General features: G+C 37.1%; 1 protein-coding gene across 2 annotated transcripts in view; it reads right to left on the reverse strand.

Annotated features, from left to right (window-relative positions):
* The window catches only part of Themis (thymocyte selection associated), a 164,675-nt gene that overhangs the window by 3,134 nt on the left and 138,053 nt on the right, over nucleotides 1-23,488 (reverse strand). Inside the window, exon 5 of one of the 2 annotated variants that reach the window (XM_042673925.1) lies at nucleotides 9,006-9,158. The exons of the other annotated variant lie outside the window; for it this stretch is intronic. Coding sequence (XP_042529859.1) covers nucleotides 9,027-9,158 — 132 coding nt within the window. The 3' untranslated portion in view covers nucleotides 9,006-9,026. The remainder of the gene's footprint in view (nucleotides 1-9,005; nucleotides 9,159-23,488) is intronic. 2 annotated transcript variants of the gene reach the window in all.

Genomic DNA, 23,488 nt, shown 5'->3' on the forward strand with positions numbered 1-23,488 from the left:
AGAAGAATAAATACAAAAACTGAAACTGTTAGAACACTTGTTATTCAGTTTTTAAAAATGAAGCTAGAAGCATAAAATCAGATGGGCAATTCTTTGAATGAGAAGATAGAAGTGGAAGAAAATCTCCATTTCTTCATACGTTACAGGACTCAAATTCAAGCATATCTCAACCTGATTTACATTCTCTTGCTAAGTTGATGTTTCCTAAACTTTAATTTAAATCAAATCTATTCACACTTCACTTGCCCTTTTGGGAATATGGAGTGCCAGACTCCAATTGTGAGCAGCAAAACCTTCAACAAACTATCCACTCCTTAACAAGCATTGAGGCTACAGCCTCTCTGAACAACTGAAGGAATCTCTTGATTCAACGTTTTCAACTATATTTTCATCCATATTCTCATATCTGTGCCCAGTTGTCGAATTTCTTTTCATTGGTATCTTTTGTAAGTAAGTCTGAGAATGAACAAGCAAATGAAATATGGTAATAGTCACTTTATTCTCTCTCATTAGCAATAATTAAGTAGTATTCCATAGTTTATCCAGAGAGGGCAATACACACACACACACACACACACACACACACACACACACACACACACACACACACACACACTCACCTATCTATGATTGTTTTTGCATATAGAAAAATTTTGAGAAGTGCCATAAATTATTTGTCAAATACAGAACAAGAGTCTGGAGTTTATATTTTCTTATTCAATAAATATTTATTAAGGAATTCCTAAGAGCCAGATATTTTTTCTAGAATCTAAAAATAGACCACACTGGTAAAAAAAAATTGTGTTATAATGTCCCTATGGGTAGAAAAATGGGCAATAAAAATTTTTGAAAGGAAGCACACACATTAGGTATTGGAAATTGGATAGGCAGTTCCAGACAAGTGGGTTATAATTTCAGATAAGGTGGTTTTGTAAGGAATACCCGTATTGAAAGGAGGCCATTAGGATTTCTGGGGAAAAGATTAAGTGACAGAGAGAAAATAATCTTTGTGAGACCTACGTGATCTTCCTTTTGAGGTTTTAGAAAACAGGATGCCAGTGTTGCTAGGGCAGTGGGAAAGGGGGAGAAATGGAGGTCTCTGAGGACTGTCAGGAGGGGCATTCCATGTTTAGGAACTCAGCACACTGAGGTCTTAGCACAGTGAGGTTTCAGCACGTTGCCTCTGGGTATTACGTTAAGAATGGACACTCAGCCACAAGGACAGAAGCAGATGGATTAGTTAGAAAGCCCCATAATCCTGATGAGACGTGTCTGATAGAAACAGACAGCTGAGACTAAATAGATAACAGTGGTCATAGAACAGAAACAATCACATCTCACATGTTTTTTAAAGATGTGGACTCACTAATAGTGTAGGCGTGATGAATGAGTGAAAATAAGAGAGAAGTTTCTCTCAATTCTTATACTTAATTACTTTGTAAAATCTGAGCCAGGTGTCAGTGGTTCGTGCCTGTAATCCTGGCTACTTAAGAAGCTGAGCACTAAGAATCATGGTTCAAAGCCAACCTGGGCAAGAAAGTTCATGAGATTCTTATCTCAAATTAATCAACAAAATACTGGATGCGGGTCTGTGGGTCAGTGGTAGAGTGCTAGCCTTGAGGAAAAAAGCTAAGGGACAGAGCCCAAGCCCTGAATTCAATCCCCAGGACTGGCACAAAAACAAATTTGTTTCATAGGCCTCTTACATTGGAATCAACAGAAGACCAGGCTGAGAAAGATCTTGCATTCCAAAGAATCTCTGAATCATTCTCTGGAGTACAGGTTTGTAAATTTTTCTGTAAAGTGCCGAATAGTAAATATCAAAACTATTCAACTTGGTCAATATGGAGCTGTAGCCATCACTGACAACATGTAAATAAATGTTGAATGTGTCTATGTCCAAATAAGGCTTTATGTGCAGAAATTGACATTTAAACTTCATATTCTTCACTTCTCACTTATGCTACTTTCTACATTTTAAACCACTTCTAATGTGAAAAGAAAACATTTATAGTACCTATGCTAGGCAAAAACAAGCAATGGATCAGATCTGATTCATAGGCCATAGCCTGCCCAACCCTTCTGTAGGAGACAGATCCCCCCAAGAATGGATTTTTTAACATACTTTGAATGCATTATGCACATTAAATGATTTTTAATGCACAAGAACTTTCATGACAGGTAAGCATTTTTTTATTCTATGTTTAAAGACTAGAAAGCAAGCTCAAATGAAATGGGACCATCTTTGAGGTTAGCATTCAATCCTAGGTCTATCTGGTTGCAAAGCCTGAATATTTTCCACAATCCCTTGTCACTTTGTAGAATATTTTCCTTAAACCTAATGGTTCCATGAAGCCACAGAATGATGAGCAGATAGATTGAAAAGGGAAAGTAAGGGTTTTCTTGTCTAGAGTACTAGCTCTTCTTTTCAATTCAATGCCTGGTGTTGCTTTTATAATTAACATTCTGTGATAAGATCTCCCATTGGTGAAGGCTGATGAGTGGCATTTTTTTTTCATGAAGAGCAAGCACTGCAGGAAATAAATTAATCTCTAGAGAAGAAGAGGGGCAAGGTTGTCAGTGCTCACACAACTGCCTAATAGAGAATGATATTTCAGAATTGTTCAAAGAAGAGAATGACCGTGGTTTTCCTTCCAGCATATTCTAAAACATTTAACAGGGTTGGGATGAATTGAAGACCAATCTTATAATATTTTACTTTAAGGGGTCAGTATTTTTCAAACTCACAGAGAATTACCTATAAATATTAGGAGAATTCGATTGGTGTTGTTATTTTGTCTATATATGAAAACTTTACTTTAACGTTAAACAGAACAAAATGAAATAATACCTGTATGGAAAACAAGAATAGAAGAGTTTGAAAGTTCTAAAAATAGAGCTTAAAGATATGATAAATCTAATTATCCTGATTTGATCAGTATATCGTATAAATGTTAATTGAAATATCACACTGTATCCTACAGCTGTATATAACCTCTCTAATTAAACAATTAGAGATGAATAAAAATAAAAATAAAACTACCATATAATATGAAGAATAGAATTCAAGATATACTAGATTTTTTGGTTCCCAGTTTTAAATTATACAATATTTTAATTAATAAGTAATTACTTATTTTTTTAAAAATTATCTAGTCTTTAAAAATATTTATTTGATTTAGAGCACCTTTTAGAATAGCACTGATAAACAATGTTTCATGATAATAATGACATTTCAGTATGCACACTTTTTAACATTTGTTCCTGTCCATTCCTTCTACTCTAGCTTCTACCTTGCTCTGAATGAAGAGCTTTCCTACAGAGTTTGTCCCCTCTCACCTGTTTAATAGACCAAAACCAGTAAGAGCCTAGGCTCAATGAAGCAAGTGTATGTTCATCTTACTTAGAAAGAGATGGATCAAGTCAAGCAATGTCAATGCATTGTGAAATCAACTAGGCTCTGAATCAGAAACATTCACAATGTTTCGGAGGCAAGAAGACTCCTTCTGAGTTTGGAAAGGGAAGTAAAGCTCTAGCATACTTTGTGAAAAGATATCCATTTAGGTTTTGGCAGAGATGGGACTAGAACTTGCAGAACTTGTATTTGTTTTCTGAAACAAGGTTCCTCTCACCAGTCGACTAATGTGTGAAGCATAAGTGGTGGCAGATTTAGTCTAAAGATTAAAAATAATTTAAGGAACAGAGTTGAGGCTTCACATGGAATTGCGGGGAGGAGCATAAAATTTGCTCAATCGAGAATACTTTGGTATGTAAACACAGGCATGTTTAAGTAGGTAAACTCTCTGGCTAAGATTCCAGTTCCTAGAGGGATAGATAAGGAGAAAAAAGAAACTCCCTTTCTACTTGGTCAGTCAAAGTACCAGATGTTAATGGATGACTCATATATAATAAATATTTGCTCTTCATATCTAAATAATCATCCCCTTATTCTGAAGTATGTTGTGCTTGGCTGAAAGAAGACGCCATGCCTACAGTCACAGTCTGGTCTCAGGAGCAGTTGTATCCAGTAATTGGCTTATGCAGGGGTATGTATAGAGGGAGGTCTGTCCTCAAATTCCTTAGTTCTCTGCGGACTTGGCTGAAGTATTGGCAGTGACTATTATATCTTGATTCATTATTTGCCCAGCCCTGCCTAGACCTGCTTCTGTTTTTCAGATGTTTTTCCTGACAGCAATTCTCCCAATCAACCTCCCAAGTACAAATCAACCCAGGGAACTGAATGTGTAACCAGGAGCTTAATGCAAACTTTTCCAATGAACACATTTGCCCACTAAAAATAACTCCTGAGCTGATTATCAGTGAAGACCTGTTTTCTCCTTAATTTATTGCTGCTGAGGTAAAAAGGGCAAGAATGTGTCAGAGGACTTCATCACCCATAATTGGAATTTTCTTTAAACTTAGCAATTAATGACATTACCAAAAAGTTTTTCATCTCTTTCCAGGTCCATAGCTTCACAAGGGGCATTAGTGTCCCCAAAGGACAGAGTTCTCAAAAATTAAATGCAGACAGAGACTCAAAAACTACAAATCCACAGCATCATGTAGTCATAACCAAAATTTGGTATAGATATGGTAGGGAGTTTTCCTACACTAGAGTTGATTTCCTTAGTAATCTACTTGTAATGGTTTATTACATTACTATCGCACTGAATGAATTAAACTTTATCATGTGCTAGATTAATTTCACCTATTTAATCTAATGTACTCTTCAAAAGTGCTTTAATATAGATAGCACTCTTCTTACTGACTCATTATGTTAAATAATAACATAGGGAGTTTGACAAGTTATTTCTGATACGGAGTTAGCAAGTGGGAGAACCAAAAATTTAAACACAGCCATCTCAGTTCATACTCAAGAGGGCTGAACTTTACCCTTATTCCACTTATTTATGCTGCTCTCACACAACTGTACTCCTAGCTATTTATGGGCAAAATAACATGCAGAATTAATGGTAGTGTCTATGAAATAGGAAGTGAGAAACACCAAGCCACATGAGTAAATTAAGGACCCACTACAAAGGTTATTGATGAGATCTGGTGAAATATTTTCATCAGCTTTATGGTGAAAGAAGCAGAGGTTGGCAGCACTGCCTGAAGTTTTTTTTCTTTTCTTCTCTCCTTTCTCCCTCCCTCCCTCCCTCCCTCCCTTCCTTCCTTGCTTCCTTCCTCTCTCTCTTTCTCTCATTCTCCCTTTCTTCTTCTGGCTGCAATATCATATCATTACATAATTTGGTCCCAGCCATTCATGTTAATCCTAGTAGTTTACACTGAATGTCTCAGATAAAGAATTCCTGTAAGTACATCATTAGCCAAATATTTGTAAAGGATCTATATCATATCTTTGAAAGAATAAATTTGAGTATATTGAAGTAACACAATCAGACAATCAGTACCCCTACTTTAATTAAGCTTAAAAAGGTTATTTTTTTGGTTATTTTTTTTAGTCTTGAATTTGCTACAAAGATTCTACAAGTGCCACTCTCACTAGAAAAAAATTGGAAATGGCTAATGTCTAAGCAACAAAAAACAAGTGAAAGGTTGGTGTGGTGGTGCTTGTTTATAATATCAGCACTCAGAAGATAGAGGGAGGATTGTGAATTCAATACTTAGATGAGCCACATAGTGAAATCATAAAAAGAGAGAGAAAGAAAGAGACAGTATATTATAAGAGGAGAGGAGAAGAGAGGAAAGAGGAGAGAGAGAGACAGACAGACAGACAGAGACAGAGACAGAGACAGAAAGACACAGAGAGAGACAGAGAGAGACACACACAAAGACAGAGAGACCTTACTCACAAAATGTTTCACTTGCCTATCATAAATCCAAGAGAAGCTACTAAATATGAATATTTAGGAATAGTAAAAACTCTATATTCAGAGTAACCACAATTCAAAGCATGGATTAATAGCAAAGTAGCACAATAGAATGATTTTTTTTTCTGGTTGGTTGTGGGGCTTGAATTCAGGGCCAGGGAACTGGCATTGAGCTTTTTGTACTCAAGGCTAGAGCTCTACCACGGTAAGTCACACCTCCATTTCATGTTTGCTGGTAGTTAATTAGAGAGAGGAGTTCCAAGGACTTTCTTGCCAAGAGTGGCTTCGACCTGTGATCCTCAGATCTCTGCCTCAGAAGTAGTTGGGATTACAGGCATGAGCCACTGGTGCCCAGTGATTTTTTTAAATAGCAATCAATTGCTTCACATTAAAATGTTCCCTTTTCACCATCAATGATACTTTCACTTAAAGCCTTTAGGACAACCCATGTATAGGATCAGCACCTGTCATAACATATGACCATTATCATTTGTAAATGTAAATCATCAGTTATACACAGCCAGACAGATAACTGGACCCCGGGCTCTTCACATTACCCATGATACACACAGTGCACATTTGTGCCATGGTTGATGGTTTCCAATGGGAATTACTTATGTTGCTGATATGTAATAGGGATGCACTAGTCCAGGAACCAAGACACGTGAGTTCTTGTCCTACTCTTGCTCCCAAGAAGCCATCTTACAAGTTAGCTGACATTGTAGCCAAATTTATCACCCATCAGGGACTTGTCAGACTGATGGTTCCAATAAGCTCGTGAGCCTCTCAAATGGTACCTAGGACTCTGCATTGAAAAGCACTAGGCACCTAATAAGATAACTGATGGATGCTGCTATTCATCTTAATGGTTCTTAATCATGATCACTGCAACTAAACACATAAACAGACAATCCTAACAGTGACTGAATTGTCCAAATGCTTTAACATGACAGGCAATTACTCTTATTTTGTAGACTGTGCACTTAAAAATCCATACAGTGATTCTGTTACTTCACTGGAGGAAACAATAAACAAAAATTTCTCTTGAGGTATTAAAATATCTGTAGAAATCATAGCTTACTTTGATAATGTGGAAATCAGTGGATTTGCTGAGAATATCATGCGATCCTCCTTCTGTCAGGAGGAAAGTACATGCATGATGTTCTTCGTTCATTATGTGCTTAGTTCCTGTTTTGATCAGTTGCATATAAATGTATTCTATTGTGATGTTTATTGTACTAGTCAGAAACATATCACCTATGAAGTATTTAGTCAAAAATATATCTCCCTTGAAGTATTTTTTCCCATTAAGTCTGGTTTGTATACTTGCCCAGGTCTTTCCAAGGCAAAATTTATGTCAACGTTTCTTTTATGTGAAATATGATAAAAGTAAAGAGGAGAAAGCATAGAAAGGGTTTCATTTGCCCACCCCAAACGAAAAGGAGACTACCGAATTACATGTTCAGAGATGAGCTACTTATACCAGGCATGTATATGTTAAGTATGAATCCAATTAGTCTTTAAAAATGAAGCCATCTATGCTATATTATATAAGATTTGAAAACATTTACTTATGCTCTAATCTACTCTTGCATTTTATATATGAACTTGTATATATGAAATTGTCATACAATTATGATTCATAACAAAAAGATTCCAATGTATTGAATTTGCAGATGGGAAATCAAATAAAAACAGATATGCATAAGGGATAATTTCTAAGCAAATACATATGCACATTAACCTAAGAAAGGAAACTTCTCACTTTCTTGAGTGAAGCTAGGAAATCCCATTTGCCTTGAACCATTACTTGAATCCCAGGTCCTCTATGTCTTTATCTTTAAAACCATTGCCTATGAGAAATAGGTTGAGAGCAGGGGTTTTCCTAGTCTGTAACATATTCTGCACTATTCAGCAAGAAACAGAGCTGGACTGCCACTCTACTATTCCAGACACACACACACACACACACACACACACACACACACACACACACACACACAAGATTAGATAACAAGTTTCTCTTAGCTTGAAACAAAAACTTTGATCTCAGGAATTGTGTCATCTGGTACTTTTTTAGGATCCAGAATCTCAAAAGAAAGAAAATAGTTTGCAATGAATTAATAATGGCTTTGAGTCTCAACATGCTACAGCAATTTTCACTACGGTGGTTGTTTCTTTTATAGTCACACTTGATTAGTATTTGAAATGTGGAGGAATTGCAATATGCATGGTTTTCAAAGCCCTTTACAGAATTTCATTTTTATCACTCGCAGAGAGTCAATGAAAAGGTAATAAGAAAAGCTCTATGGGATATTTTTATAGGAATGTCAGAAGCCAGTAAGCTAACTACATGAAAGAATCCAGATTGTACAGACAGGGTTTGGAGCAGAAACACTTCAGAGACTTTATATCTAGTATTTTGACTTTTACATGTCCTTGGAGAAAAAAGTGTGCTGGTTACAAAACCAAATAAGGAGGCAAAAGGAACACACAGTATGCTTAAGAATAATTACAGTTTCAATTTTCCTGCAAACTAAATATGAAGTTTCAAAGATAAAGTATAATAGAAATTGAGCTGGTTTGGTGTGTCTACAATATTGTCAAAAGAAAATTCTTATTTCTCTTGCTAACTCATCCCTGATTTCTACCAGATGGAAGTTAGTCTGGGTAGCTTAACTGAATGTCACCAACTCCTCTATGAGTCCATTTGCTCTTGTTTATCTCTCTACAGAAATGAAAAAGTTCAGATCATCATCTCTATAAATGAAACCATTATAGTTGAAGCCTACATTTGATTACTTGTCTGCCACATTTAAATATTTCAAGACATATCAACTATGAACCTCCTTTCAAGCCATGAATCTTGTTCACTCTTCTAGTAGAGATATCAAAACATCATCATCATAAAAATAGAAGTAATCTCAACACACATTTTGGGCCACAAAAGCTATAAATGAAGAAAAATGTCATTATGGAAAACAATGAATAGCCCTATCGTTATTGTGAGTGTTTAATATCATGCTGCACTTAAAACTTCATTTCCAAAAGATTTGGAGGACAGTAGTCAATTCAGATGAGAATATATTCCCAACAAATGGTATTACAAACACGTACACTGTACCTTTGTCAGACAGGCCACTAAAACCACAGTCCTGGGGCTTAACTAACCTCTAGTCAGAGTGGTGCCTGCTACTGCGGGGTCTCATCCTTGCTCTTCTGTTTCTCCACCCTGGCCGAATCATTGTGATAACCAGGTGGTACTCTGGAATCCAGGCCAGCTTGATTTGACTGAATTTTCTTGGATACATCCACGTGGTGACTCTGGAATGACACAGGCCAGCGTGTTTGATTTCACAAGGAAATTACCAGTACGAGATACATGCTCCCTAAAGATATGACGAGGATAAATATTTAGCATATAGCCAGTCATTTCTGTACGGCCAAAGCAAGTTATACGTTTTACATTGTGGAAATTTAGGTGCGAAATATTTTAAGTAACTTCTGTGACTAGAAGAAGAACTTTTTTTTAATTTTAATTTTTTGTGAACATACTGTACAGAGGGGTTACAATTACATGGGCAAGATAATGAGTACATTTCTTATCAAGCATTGCAGCCTCCTCCTTTGTTTACCCTTCACATCCCTTCTCAGCCTCCCCCTGCCCCTCTCCCCAATCCCCCCCTTCCCACCCCCCCCACCCCGGACCAAAGTTGTAAAGTTCGTTTTTCACATGACAACTTGTACTTCTCATAGTTGCAATGGGTCCACCTGTATCCTTAAACAACTTGTTTTTCCCCATCTCCTCCACAAATTATACCGACATCAAATATAGTGAAAGCAGGGGTTATACTGTGGGGGAGGGACATACAAAGCAACAAAGAAATAATCTTATAAATGAGTTAGAAACAAATGCATGAAAGAAAAAAACATTTAAATACATATCTAAGGGTTCATTTTCCTAACATCAACTTATCTGACCTTTTTTGCTTGACTCATACATATACTAGATACTGCAAATAAGGGAAACCATGGGACCTATGTTTCTTTGGGCTTGGCTTACTTCACTTAATATAATTTTTTCCAAGCCTTTCCATTTCCTAACAAATGGGGAAATGTCATTCTTTCTGATGGAGGCATAGAATTCCATTGTGTAAGCTGGGTGCTGGTGGCTCACGCCTGTAATCCTAGCTACTCAGGAGGCTGAGATCTGAGGATCGCGATTCAAAGCCAGCTCAGGCAGGAGAGACTGTGAGACTCCTATATCCAATAAACCACCAGAAAACTGGAAGTGGTGCTGTAGCTCAAGTGGTAGAGCGCTCACCTTGAGCTGAAGAGCTGAGGGACAGCACCCAGGCCCAGAGTTCAAGTCCCATGACCGACAAAAAAAAAAAAAAAGAATTCCATTGTGTATATATACCACATTTTCTTGATCCAAAGAAGAACTTATTTTAAGCACAGAAACTCATATTAAAATACTATTTGTGGATATTAGTTTTTCTTTGTGAAGCTTCTAAAGTATTTCCTCACTTAGAACATTTTACCCAGTTTATAGTCTCTTAGTTAAATAATCTAGCCTTTAAATATATTATACAATTAATTATTATTATTATTATCATTATATTTGTTACACTGGGGTTTGGATCCAGGAATTTGTATGTCCTAGGCAGGTACTCTAACACTTGAATCATATTTCCAGCTCTGTAATAAAAATCTCCATGTCATTTTTATATTATTGAACTCTTATTCAGAAGAAATTTACTCTTTATTTGTTTTTATTTTGGTCGTATTGAGGTTTGAGGTCAGAGGTAGGCAACACTCTAGTGCTTGAGCCACTCCATGAGTTCTTTTTTTGCACTGGTTATTTTCAAGATAGGATTTCTTATGCCCAGACCAGATCTTCCTATTTGCTCTTCCTTTTGTTGCTAGGATGACAGGTATCTTCATATTTAGCTCATATTTAGCTCATATTTAGCTCAGCCATTTTGTTTTGTTTTTTCCACAGTTTAGGCATGTGCCAGCACATCATGCCATTGATTGAGATGCAATCTCTGGAAATTTTAACTCTGGCTGGCTTTGAATGACCATCTTCACCTTCTAAATAGTTAGGTTACAGATTTGAATCTACTTGATCAACTCAGAACAAATCTTAATATATAGTCTACATTTGCAATCCATGTTACAAGAATTCTGCGAATCTCACAAAGCTCTTATAGTCAATTTAAGCATCATAATTTATGATAATAAAGACGTCAATAGCTCTTATAATTCCTATCAGTGGGGGGAAATACCTTAGTGTTTGCCATTATGTTGACCCATTGTACACTTCATGAGAATCATCAGTTTGAGCCAAAACTGAAGAGCAAAGTAGGACAAGGAATTTCAATACTTTGCTTCATACTCAAATTCAGACTAAAATTTATCAACTTGAATGTGAGTATAGGATGTTTTAGATTCACAGTCAAAATTAGCCAATTAATTTTAGCCATCCACATTAGCTATTTTGGCTCATTATAGGGTAGGATAATGAATAACTTTTCTCTAAAGTTCCTTTCATGGATGAGGTGTTGAATTAAATTCATTAAAAGCTTGATTTTATAGACTGAAAAGCTTTTAAAGCTTGGAAAATACCAATAAGAAAATTATCAGTATAATTACATAATTTTGTTAAAATGAACAGTGCCAGGGCTCAAAGGTAGACTCGGAGTCTTTGCATTCCTTAGTGACACAAAGTTAGTACAAGGTTCTTTTTGCTACCCTCTGAGTGATCAGATTAGTTTTTCAAGGGAGTGGACTTGTTGCATGCATGGTCTCAATCCTCTGCTCTCTGTGTCCATGTCCTTTGCATGCCCTCCTATTCTGCCTTCTAGATTGTCCATGTGGCTTTTTCTGGACCAACAGGATATTGCCACAAATGGAGACATCAAAGACACTTGCAGAAATGGTTTTGTTCATTCTTGCACTTTCATTAGACCATGGGAGGTTAGCCCACTTGTCCAAGGTAAAGCAACCAACAAATTTAAGGAATCCTAGATAGTTGAACTAAGTCAGCCTAGATCAGAGTCAGGGAAGCCCACAGCCCCATGAACTAAACAAGTGTCATTTTGGCTACACACGATTAAGGTGTTCTGATGGCCATGTGATATTGTGAGGTGCTAACTAGCAAATGAAACAATCACATATCTATGGTACCAAGCATAGAAGGTGGTGAGAGAGTTTCTAAATGGCTTAAATACAAGGCCTAAAATTGCTAAAACAGAGAATTTAGACAGAGGGTGGTCAGTCATTTGTAGGTAATTCCCATTTCTGATGACTAAAAATAGGTCTTAATGATGCTACCAGGTGGTGAACTAACTGTGTCACCTGATGGGCCCTCTGTGCTGCAGGCATGGGGAAATCAAGAAATAAAACCCTAGCAATGACACCAAGTTTTCAACCATACATTTACACTGAGAAAATGTAAATGCATGCAAAGTATAGATGGAAGAATAGATAAGTTTGTGCCTACACGTATCAGCCTTTAAGAACATTCTATATTTGTACTTATAACATAAATCTTGTTTATTCTGTGTACTTTCCACTTAAATAGTCATTTGAAATGAGTCATTAGGATCCTGGCTGTTAATACAAAGTGACTGTTAAATTATTTTCCATGTTATTCTTGGCATATAGTTTTCATGTTGATTTTAGTGTTCCTGTGAAAGTAATGATCTAATTACAAGGTACTGAATATGTTTCTCATGAACAAAAAAAGAACAAAATTAATATTACCCAAAATTATGATCACTAAGGCATCCATGAAAATAAAATAAAGTTCTTTTTGTCTATGTTTATCTTTAATGTTATATATAAGGTCATTTTTGCTCAGTAAAATCATCCTTTACCATGAAATTTATTGAGATTCCCAGTTCATGATTGTGTCCACTTATGCCCTTTCTCCCCAAAGGCAAAGAGGCTTGATTTTCTTAGAGGGCTGCAAATGACCTGTCTTGGCCAAGGATGAAATAGCCATTATATTTAAAACAACATAAGGCATTCTATATAATGTACTTTCCTCTATGCTTTGTAAAAATAACAATCCTCTTCTAACCAGCTGAAAATGTAATCTATTTCTTCTCTGTGTATACAAACAACTGCTCCATTACACTATTTATTTTTCAATCAGAAAGCAAATTTGAGAGATATTTCACAAGAAATTTCAAATGTTATTTAATGAACTTCTCCTGAAATTTCTTTTAAGGAATTAAATTTGACTTAAAACAAGAACAATAGCAAAATGCCAGAGATTATACATTAAAGGAGTATCAAACCAATCTGGAGGAACTTAAGCTTGATATGCATATTCCAATGATCATTCCAGAGAATACTGAGTCCTCTAGGTAATCTTTCTCTGTGTGTGTTGGAGCACAGAGTTCTCTTATGGTTGAATTACCATAAGTAATGACCAAGGAGATTATTAAGATCAATTTTTCAGCTTAGTAAAAATATATAACCCTGGACATAATTTATCCTCTACTGTGTGTGTGTGTGTGTGTGTGTGTGTGTGTGTGTGTGTGTGTGCGCGCGCGCGCGTCTTTAGTTATATGGTTCAACTACCACAAATAATTTAGAGGATTACCAGTGTGGCTATTCATGCTTATAATCTGAACCACTTGGAAGTGAGAATCAGGAGAATAATTGTTTGAATTTAGCCTGGGCAAAATGTTAGCAAGACCTCATTTCAACCAAGAACCCTGGCATGGTACACACCTGTATTCTCAACTACATGGTAGGCCATAAGTAAGGACATCTCTAGCTGAAGTTAGCTCCAAGAGGAAAAAATATCAAAACCTTTTCTGAAAAAGTAACCTAAAGCAAAAATGACTGGAGGTATGGCTCAAGTGGGATAGAGTTTGCTTAGCAATCATAAGGCCCTGAATTAATATAGCCCCAAATAAAAATCTCATTATGCCTTATAAAGTTCCAGTCTCATAGAGACAAAGGTTTGCATTTTTTCTGAGGAAAATACTTAAATAAGCAAGAATGTAAACTGTGAAAAGCAATCTAAGTGGAATCATGTAGTCCTCTCTTCTCTTGTATACAATTTGAAATTTTCTGTAGTCATCTATACACTCATAAACTGCCTTCTCTGTCATCCTTGTCCCAACTGAAAGTAAATTCTTGGGCCCAAATGTGGTTGATAGTCAACTGTAATTCAATCCTTTCTTCTCTGTGCCAAGTATCACCAGAAGTTCAGCCATTTATAAAAGATTTGGAGTTTTCCATCTATCTTCTTCCCTCATTAGGATCATACAAGAGACATCAGGCTATAGAATAGAAGATTCCTGTATCTACTTTCCCAGTTTCTCTGGTAAAGATGACAGCCTTCCATTACTGGGCCTTCTATCTCTCCTGGACTGGCTGGGATTAGATTCAAGAATAGATATCTCTGTCGAAGTATGATTAGCACTCTTACCATGATAGCATAATAAAGATTTTGCATGTTCCCTTGGGAAGAAATCCTTTATTTCTTTGTAATATTATTGTAAATCCTTGTCTTCTAATACCTATTTCAACAGCATGTTAGGCATTAAAATAAGAGATTATCAGTACTCATATTTCAATAACATATTCCTCTGTTCTCTTTGCTGAAACTGGAAAGGAGCTTATTTAAGATTTCCAAAGTTACTCTGTCCTGATTTGACATTGAGTTGATCACCTTCTTGGGAAAAATAAGATTCTAGCCTGCCAATCAAGATGTCAGTATAATCCTATACTTTGAAAGAGTTTAGGAATTCTTGTTCACAGTTTTTGGGTAGAAAACCCAATTAATTAATTAATCACTTCATTCTCCTTCTTCCTACTCTAAGGTTCTATGAACTTAGTCAAAAATGAAAAGGACATTTTAAGTGATATTTAATTGAAGTATTTTCATCTTAAAACAGGAATTGAATGGATAGCTAATTTATAGAGTTGTGAGACAAATGAGAAAGCCGCATTGCCTCTAAGATGTTAGAAACAACACTCCAGGTACTGGACAAGCATTGGAAAGGGCTGGTTATTTTACAGATAACATGGTGTTTTCCCTAGGTCAGCTTACCTAAAATGTTGTGGTATGGTATGAACCATGAAGTAGCACTTAGTATACAGAAAAATCTTTCTTCTTCTTTATTTTTCCTTCCAACAAATTTAAAAGTAATTAATTTACATAGTATGGTCATAAACATTCAGGGCTCCTATTTTTAATGAGAGATTTTTGTGAGGGTAATTGGTGGCCAGAGGGCAAGCAAATAATCTAATTTTGAATTGCAGGAACAGAAATTCCAATGGACAAAAGTATGTGACACATTTTGGGGGGTTAAATTAGTTTTTGCTGAAATTAATTTTGAATTAGGGGACATATGAATAGCATTTGAACGGTGTCCAGCAGAGTCGCGGGTATCGCAGATGCCAGATGAAATCCTTCGTGTGCTACATAATAGGTTTGTAGCTAGGCAAATTGTTCCAAATTCATTTCCTTCAAATTGCATTCAAAATCACCTTAACCTTCTGCATGCGAAAACATAGGCTCTCACATTACTCTTTTAAAAGTATATATCTGGGCCGCTGTTACATTGTTGCTTGAGCCAGAAACCATGTTGCTGAGTATGATTTATCTCACCAGTTCTTCAAGCATTCACAGGACAGGAGTCAAGTGTTGTTAAAATATAAAAAGGCTCTGCTTCTCTGGAAGTGCCCAACACAGAGTGAGGTGCTTGAAGTGTTCTTTCTACCTCCCATCAACTCAATTCTGCAAACATTCCTTTAAAACCCTCTCCCATGGAGGTCATTCCTCTCACTCAAGACCCTGTTCCCCATCCTCTTTCTCATATATTTATTTATACAACTTATTTAACATGTCTAAACTAATTTTTAACTGAAAAACACAAGTGGACACTGTTCATAGGATACTTCAGGACATGTTTATTGTGTACGGTTTCAAGTATGCCCCATCCCACACTTTGTCCGCATTACTGTATCTGAAGTCCTGGTGTTGCCCTTCATATTCAGGAATGTCCTGCATTTTGCTTAGAATGTCCTCTTCAGCTCACGTCTCCCCCCACCACCCCAGCAGGAAATCAAAAGACCCTCAGTATTTAGACTTTTCTTTATCTTTTAATTTTTTTACTCTTTTAACTCCTTATAATGGAACTACAATAAAACCTTCATTGTCTTCCAGAATATTCCATCCTCATGGCTTCAGATTCTAAGACTCTACTCTGTGCTGACATTTACTGCTGCTAACCATGCTCTTCCCTCTCAGTCTTCATTGCTACCAGGAGCCTCCTCCTCCAGCCTTCGCTTTCTCCCTAACCTTGGGGTCCTTACCACCTGCTTAGTGGAGCTAAGAGCCTTTTGCTATTTCACACTTTTTGCTAGTCCCTAAAATATTCTTTATCTTCTCTTAGTACCCCCCCACCACTCCCTGTTCCCACAATCCCCAAATATCTCTTTGTTTCCGATGGAAATCCTTACTATCTAGTGGCACCTGGGTCCTCGCCATGGATCAATGATCTGATCTGCCTGCTTTCTTGTGTGAGAGGCGGGGAGGAGATGGCAAACCCCACTCTTTTTTTTAATCATGTGGCCTATTGAAGCCTGGCATTCCTCAATCTTAGAAGTTACTTAATCACTTAATCCATTGAGATAGTGGCCATCTGAAATCAATTCCCACAGCTTTCCTGCTCTGTCTCTTATCTTTATTGCTGACTTCCCAACTGTCCTGTCTTCTTTTAAGGGAAACTGCCTCCTACTTTGAATGTGACCCCTTTCCTTCCCATGCTCTGCTTGACTTAATCAACAACACTTACTTCTATTAGCTGAGTCTCCTCCATTGTCTCATGATTTCTGGTCAAAGTTGAATAAGAATAATCTCCTTTCACAGCTCCATTTTCATTCCTCTTCTTTTCACTGAGCTAACAGTGTTTTCACCAATAATTCTCGAATCCTCTGCCATATCCTCTGTCTTAAGTCTCTCAGTCTTTCGCAGCCTGGTCTTTGCTCCACATACTGTTTCTCACACCGGTGAGCTTCTCATCAGTCCCCTCAGCCTCCAGTTATGCTGCTCTCTTCTGTTTCCTAGGTCTTCATATACTTATCTCTTGGTATTACTTCTCTTTTCTTCTAGCTTCTCAACCAGTGATTTCTAAACCATTCTGATTATACATTCTTAAAATAAAAATTGCAAGCATAAGTCAGGCACTGGGGCACAAGACCGTAATTCTAGCTATGTAGGAGGTAGATGTGGAGGTTGTGGTCTAAGGCAAGCCAGGACATAAAAGTTGAGGATACTCAGTTCCAACCAATGTCCTGTATCAGTTATCTCAGCTATGGGAGAAACTCAATGTCTGGTTACAGTGATGTGCACCTGTCATTCCTAGTGACATGGGGAAGTATAAGTAGGAAGATCACAGCCCAACTTGGCATAGACATATTAGAAGACCCAACCCTGAAAATAACCAATGCAAAAAGGGACTTAAGGGTGTGGCTTAAGGAGTGGAGCACCTGCCTATCAAGTGACAGGCTCTGTGTTCAGTCTTTTGTACTGCCCAAAATAAAGTAACCAAGTAAGAAAGTAAGTAGTGAGCATGAACCATAAAATTATATACATGTACTCTATAAAAATATATATATCGATATATACATTTACTCTGTTAAGACATTGTGTAGCTGGGTGCTGGCAGCATACACCTGTAATCCTAGGTACTGAGGTGGAGATCTGAGGAAAGTGGTTTGAAGCCAACTCATGTAGGAAAGTCCACAAAACTCTTATCTCCAGTGAGTCAACAAAAAGCTAGAAGTGGAACTGTGAGTCACATGGTAGAGAGCTAGCTTTGAGCAAAGATGATGAAGGACAGCATCGAGGCTCTGAGATCAAGCCACAGAAATGGGACAAAAACAAACAAACATCATGTGCCTGTATGAAAACTTCAATTGAACTTTTAAAAGAACAAAGTTTCCCAGTGCATGGGGCTCATGCCTGTAATCCTAGCTACTCAAATGGCGGAGATTTGAAGATCGTGATTCAAAGCCAGCTTGGGCAGAAAAGTCCCCAAGAGGCTATCACCTCCAATTAACCACTCAAATATTGGAAGTGGTACTGTGGCTCACCTTAGCCTTGAGCAAAAGAGCCTAGGAACCCAGGCCCAGAATTCAAGCCCTGTGGCCCACAAAAAAGAAAAGCTCATGGACAGCTCCCAGACCCTGAGTTCAAGACCCACAATGATCACCACTAACAACAACAACAAAAACAAAAAGAACAAACTTAACTTTGTTTGCCTTTTCTCCTCCATGTTCTTACCCAGTCTGCCACTGTACACCTTCGGCAAAAACAAAACTGCCTCCCTGAAATCAGATGACACAGGGTTTTTGTTGTTGTTTTTTTTTTGCCTGAAAACAGGTGACTCAGGTAGCTACAATCTCAAATGGTATCCCTTTCAAAATGCAATTTCTCTCCTCCTTGTTTGTGCAGCTATAACTGTAAATGTTAAATCCTTCCACAACTTCCCTGATCTCATGCTCCACATAAACCCACCCCTATAAAACTCTGCTATTGCTCTGCCCAACTGCTACTCTCTGCCCATGAGGTCGCCTGTCAGGCTACTGACATTAAAAACTCCTTTTCTGGCTGGGAATGTGGGGCTTAGTGGTAGAGTGCTTGCCTAGCATGCGTGAAGCCCTGAATTCCATTCATCAGTAATACATACACAGAAAAAGCTGGAAGTGGCACTGTGGCTCAAGTGGTAGAGTGATAGTCTGGAACAAAAGAAGCTCAAGGACAGTGCCCAGGCCCTGATTCAAGCTCCAGGACTAACAACAAAGCAAAACAAAACAAAAAAAAACAAAAAAGAACCCCAAAACAAAAAACAACAACAACGAAAAACTTCTTTTTGGACCAAGTAGCTGAGTGATTTTCTTGGGGAAGCCTTTCAAACTTAAAAATATTTTCAGCAAAACTCATATTTTACTTAGTTGTAGTAGTATATTGAGAGAATGGTTGGCTGGTTGTCATCATTTTAAAATTGCTTTGGCATTTTGTGATACAGAAATTCGATTGTTTGCTTCATAATTCAGTTGATTTGTGTAACATGGAGTTTTAATGGCTATCACTGCTAAGAATGAAGCCTCACAAATATACAAGGATCCAAACTGGAGAAATTCATGATTAATCACTCTTTGTCATCATGTATATTTTTTTCAGTAAAGTTCTTGGTGAAACTGGCTGCTAAATTCCTGTCCATTGTAGGCAGGTCAAACTGAAACATATTTGAGTTAATCATTATTTAATATAATTAGGAAGAGAAACAGATTTGAGTAAATGTTTAATTATTAGTTAGTATGTTAATTATTGGATTTCAAATCCACTTCAATTCCTTAGAAGAATTTATAAATGGTTAGAACATTTGTTTCCATATGTGAAGTTTACAAGAAGAGAGATTTTATAGGTTAAACACTATCTTTAGCAATAAATCACATGACACAGACATTCCAAACTACTCAGCCTTCAAAGCGTTCTTTATGGGATGGTTCTTCCATTACAGTCACATTTTTGAGCTTTTGGTTAAATGACCACTTCAGATGTCATATGTGTTTGTCGCTGACGACTGTGAAATGCAGTTCACTGCTAATACAACCTTAGTTTTAAACAAAATATTTTGTCATAAAATAACCAGCAAATGTCAAAATGGTACAAACAACTGTTAGTCGTTACCCACATCATAAAGTACCATGAAAACATTGCTGTGTTTTTAATCTTAGTTTCTGTACGTTAGTCAGATTCATAACATCTTGCATAACTTTGTAAACTTCTGGCTATAATTTCCATGCTTCAATAACTAGAAATGTATTCCATAGGTAAAGCCATTTCTTTATAAAGCTATTTCTTTAGTCATCCTGTAAGATCACTTTAAAAAGTTTTAAACAATCTAGCTGCTGTATGGGTGTTTGAACTGACTCCAAAAATAATGCTTTCACTACAGAGATCATTCAGGGATAGAATAACAGCATAATATAAAAAATTACTTCTTTGTGCAATTTTTTATTGAAACTCAGGCTAGCAAATACAGTAAACAGATACGTCAGGGGGATAAATTGAACTCTCTTGCAACTTTATAAAAAATCTCCTACACCAAGGACTTCATTCATACCAATAATCATGACATTTATTTGGCATTTACGGTCACTCATATTGTAGCATATTGAAATTCACATTATTGTAGAGGTAATGTACAGAGAGGTTATGATTACATAAGTCAAGTAATGAGTACATTTCTTTTTGAGTCACATCATCCCTTCCCTTGCTTCTCCCAGATTTTCCCTCCCATCCCAACATACAAGATGGACAGTTCATTATCCACACAGTGTCCAGTGAGTACCACTGTTATAGTTGTTCACCCTTTGTTCTACCTTTTCTGTGACCCACTCTTACCCTCCCAAAGACAAACTAAAAACAAGACAAAAAGAAAACACAACAACTCTCTTGTTCCCAAGAGATTTTTGGTGCCAGTCCTGGAGTTAGAACTCAGAGTCAACAAAAGATATGTCTCAATGACTTGAAACTTCTCCAAACTTAACTACCAACTTGATGCCTAATATCATAGCTTAGTTTTCATTCCTGTATGGAAATTTTATGTATTTTGAATTATGTATTTTGTCCTATTTTGTGTCTGACTTCTTTCTTTATATCAATAGCATATTCCAGGCATGAATATATTGAAACAGAATATACTGCTGAGGAATGTTTGTGTCACTTCCCATTTTAGCTATTATAATTGATCCTGTTTGAATCTTCCTGCACACGTCCTTTTGGGCATATTGCCATTGGGTGCAGAAGTGCATCTCAGAAGGTCCAGTTTTAGTGGACCTTATGAAATAATTTCCCAGAGTATAATACACCCTGAGCATAAGTATATTAAGTTGTAGTTTTTCCATATCTTTACTAAGATCAGATACAGTTACTCTACTTAAAAATGCTAACTATTCTGAAGTGCTGATGTTATTTCATTGTGGTTGTAGTTTGTATGGATGATTCCAGGAAGTAAGTAGCTTTAAATGTTATATTCATCATAGGAAGTACTTTTCTTGAATACTTGTTGTTAAGTACCTGTTTCCATTGATATGACAAATACCCAAGAAAACACCTTCAGAGAGGAAAGACTTACTTTGTCTTACAGTTTTGGAGGTTTTGCCATGCCCAGCATGGCAAAGAGAATGATGGCGCAGAAACTCTCAGCATGGCAGCCAAGAAGAGGGAGAGAATGCCTGCATCAGTTGGCATGTCTCCTTTTCTCTGTTTTATTCCATCCAGGATTAAAAACCTATAGTGAAGCTCTTCATATTCAGAGCAGATCTTGCTTTCTTAGTTAATGCTCTCTGGAAATCCCTCAGACATAGCCAGAGGTGTGCTTTATTCATCTCATAGCTGCTTCCTGATCCAATCAAGTTTGCAACCAAGATCAACTATCAGATGTGTTTTGTGAAGTAACTGTTCCAGTGTTTTCATTCACTTTATTTGTCATGTAATCTGTATTTTTGTTATTGGTTGCAAAAACTATATAAATGCTGAATATAAGTTTTTTAAATAACCCTTATCTATTTGCAATCAAGTTTGCAACCAAGATCAACTATCAGATGTGTTTTGTGAAGTAACTGTTCCAGTGTTTTCATTCACTTTATCTGTCATGTAATCTGTATTTTTGTTATTGGTTGCAAAAACTATATAAATGCTGAATATAAGTTTTTTAAATAACCCTTATCTATTTGCAAATAGCTTCTTCTATGCAGTACCTTGCCTTTCACTGTTTTAATGGTGTCTGCAGTATAATCTTTACAGGAGGTCTCAGTAATTTTTGTTCAGTACTTGACAATCAGGTTGGGTTTTTGGTTGGTTTACATTAGAAAACATAACTATTAGAATCCTTATCTAGGCACATCGCATCTATAATGGAATATATTCCCTGCAATCAAGGGTGTCACTGGGATCCCTTGGGTAGGAGCTCTTGAGCGAAATTTTGTGGGGACTTACAGACAAAAGCATGTCTTGAGGGGTGGCAAGACAGGAAGAAACCTGCACGTCAAGGCCAGAGAAAGATGTTCCTGTGCTAACTTAGACAAAGGTGATCTGTGTCTGCCACTGTGTTCTTGCTTCTTCTCAAAAAATATAGCCTGCCCAGTGTCAGCTAAGAAAAGAGCTTTGGTGTACACGAGTGTTTTGTCATCTTAATATTTATGTCATACAAGGCTTGTACTATGTACCAGAAGCACAAGGTATCTATAGTTCAGACAGGCTGGATCCCTATAACATGCTGTTTGAAACATAATCTGTTTGAAGCAGGTATACCTTAAGAAAAACAAGAGCCATTATTTTTTGTAAACAGCTTCAATTTTCCTTTGGAATTTATATTGGAGATTGTCTTTCATATAGAAGCACTCACTGCCTTTCCGTGAAAAACAAAAGAAACCCATGGCTTATACATAATCTAAATACACAGTGATCATTTTTTACTTAAGTCCATCGTGGGGTAGGTGAAGTCTGTCCAATGCAGGTAGAACAAGTGCTGTGATCTGTTCTGAAAATCAGCTTGTTTATTGGCTTCATTGACCATCTCTCTACATGAAATGAGTCCCCTGCCTTATTACTGAATCATTCAAGATGACTGGATCCCCCTCCCCAAAGGTGCATGATATGACTGAGATGCTTAGCCTTTGAATATAAGATGAAGAATTCTGTCCAAGCATTGGGATGGGGACCTGGACAAACAAGCCAGTCAACAACTGCATCGGCTGATCCTGATCAAGCCGTCTGAGCAGCTGCCAGGCAGCTCCTGTGGATCGTAGGCCTTCATGAAGCTTTGCTCACATGGATTACTTTGTGTAGCTTGCTCCAGGATGTGGGCTATGGGAAATTTATTAATTTAATGAAGTTTAGCGATTCTTCCAAGAAGGCGTGAAATGTATGAACTCCTTTTTAATTTCTTTTTATTTCTTTAGGTAGCTGTACGAGAGGAGTTCCAATTCAACATGTCATGAATGACTGTAATACATCAGGATCAGTGTCACATCACCCACCTTTCTCTCACATCGGTATTTGCTCTTCAGGAAGATTTTTAGACACTATAATTCAAAAGTTTCATTAAACTACTGCTTAGCTTGCTAAAGAAGGCATCAGCAAATCCAGTGGAGGGGCTCAGGAAATGCCAACCCCAGATGTAGCCTGTTGGTAGATTGGTAACTTTGAGTGGAAACAAGGAATGTAGACAGAGATTTTCTCTGAGCTCCTCTCATCTACATAAAGATGCTCCACCAATTGCATGAGCCCCTTTCCAAGGAATCTTAATCAATGAAAGAAGATTAACTCAGGGTCTCCAGAGAGGAAACAAAATAGCTACCATATCCAGACACACTCCTGGTTATTCTTCTGGGGAATATTATTCTGAGTCAGTTTCTATTACCCAAGATACTTTTAATTTACACAAGGCAGCTTTATTCACCATATATTTTCTTCCCTCTATCGCCAATCACTTGTGTCATTACTACATAGAAACTTCAAGCTACAACTGTGTGTTGACACTCAGTTTAAACTGTGTGATCCTTCTTCAAGTGTGTGTGTATGTTGGTGTGCCTGTGCACAAGTATGT

The sequence above is a fragment of the Dipodomys spectabilis genome, unplaced genomic scaffold (assembly GCF_019054845.1).
Source record: "Dipodomys spectabilis isolate Male_0828 unplaced genomic scaffold, ASM1905484v1 ptg000001l, whole genome shotgun sequence".
Taxonomy (NCBI): Eukaryota; Metazoa; Chordata; class Mammalia; order Rodentia; family Heteromyidae; genus Dipodomys; species Dipodomys spectabilis.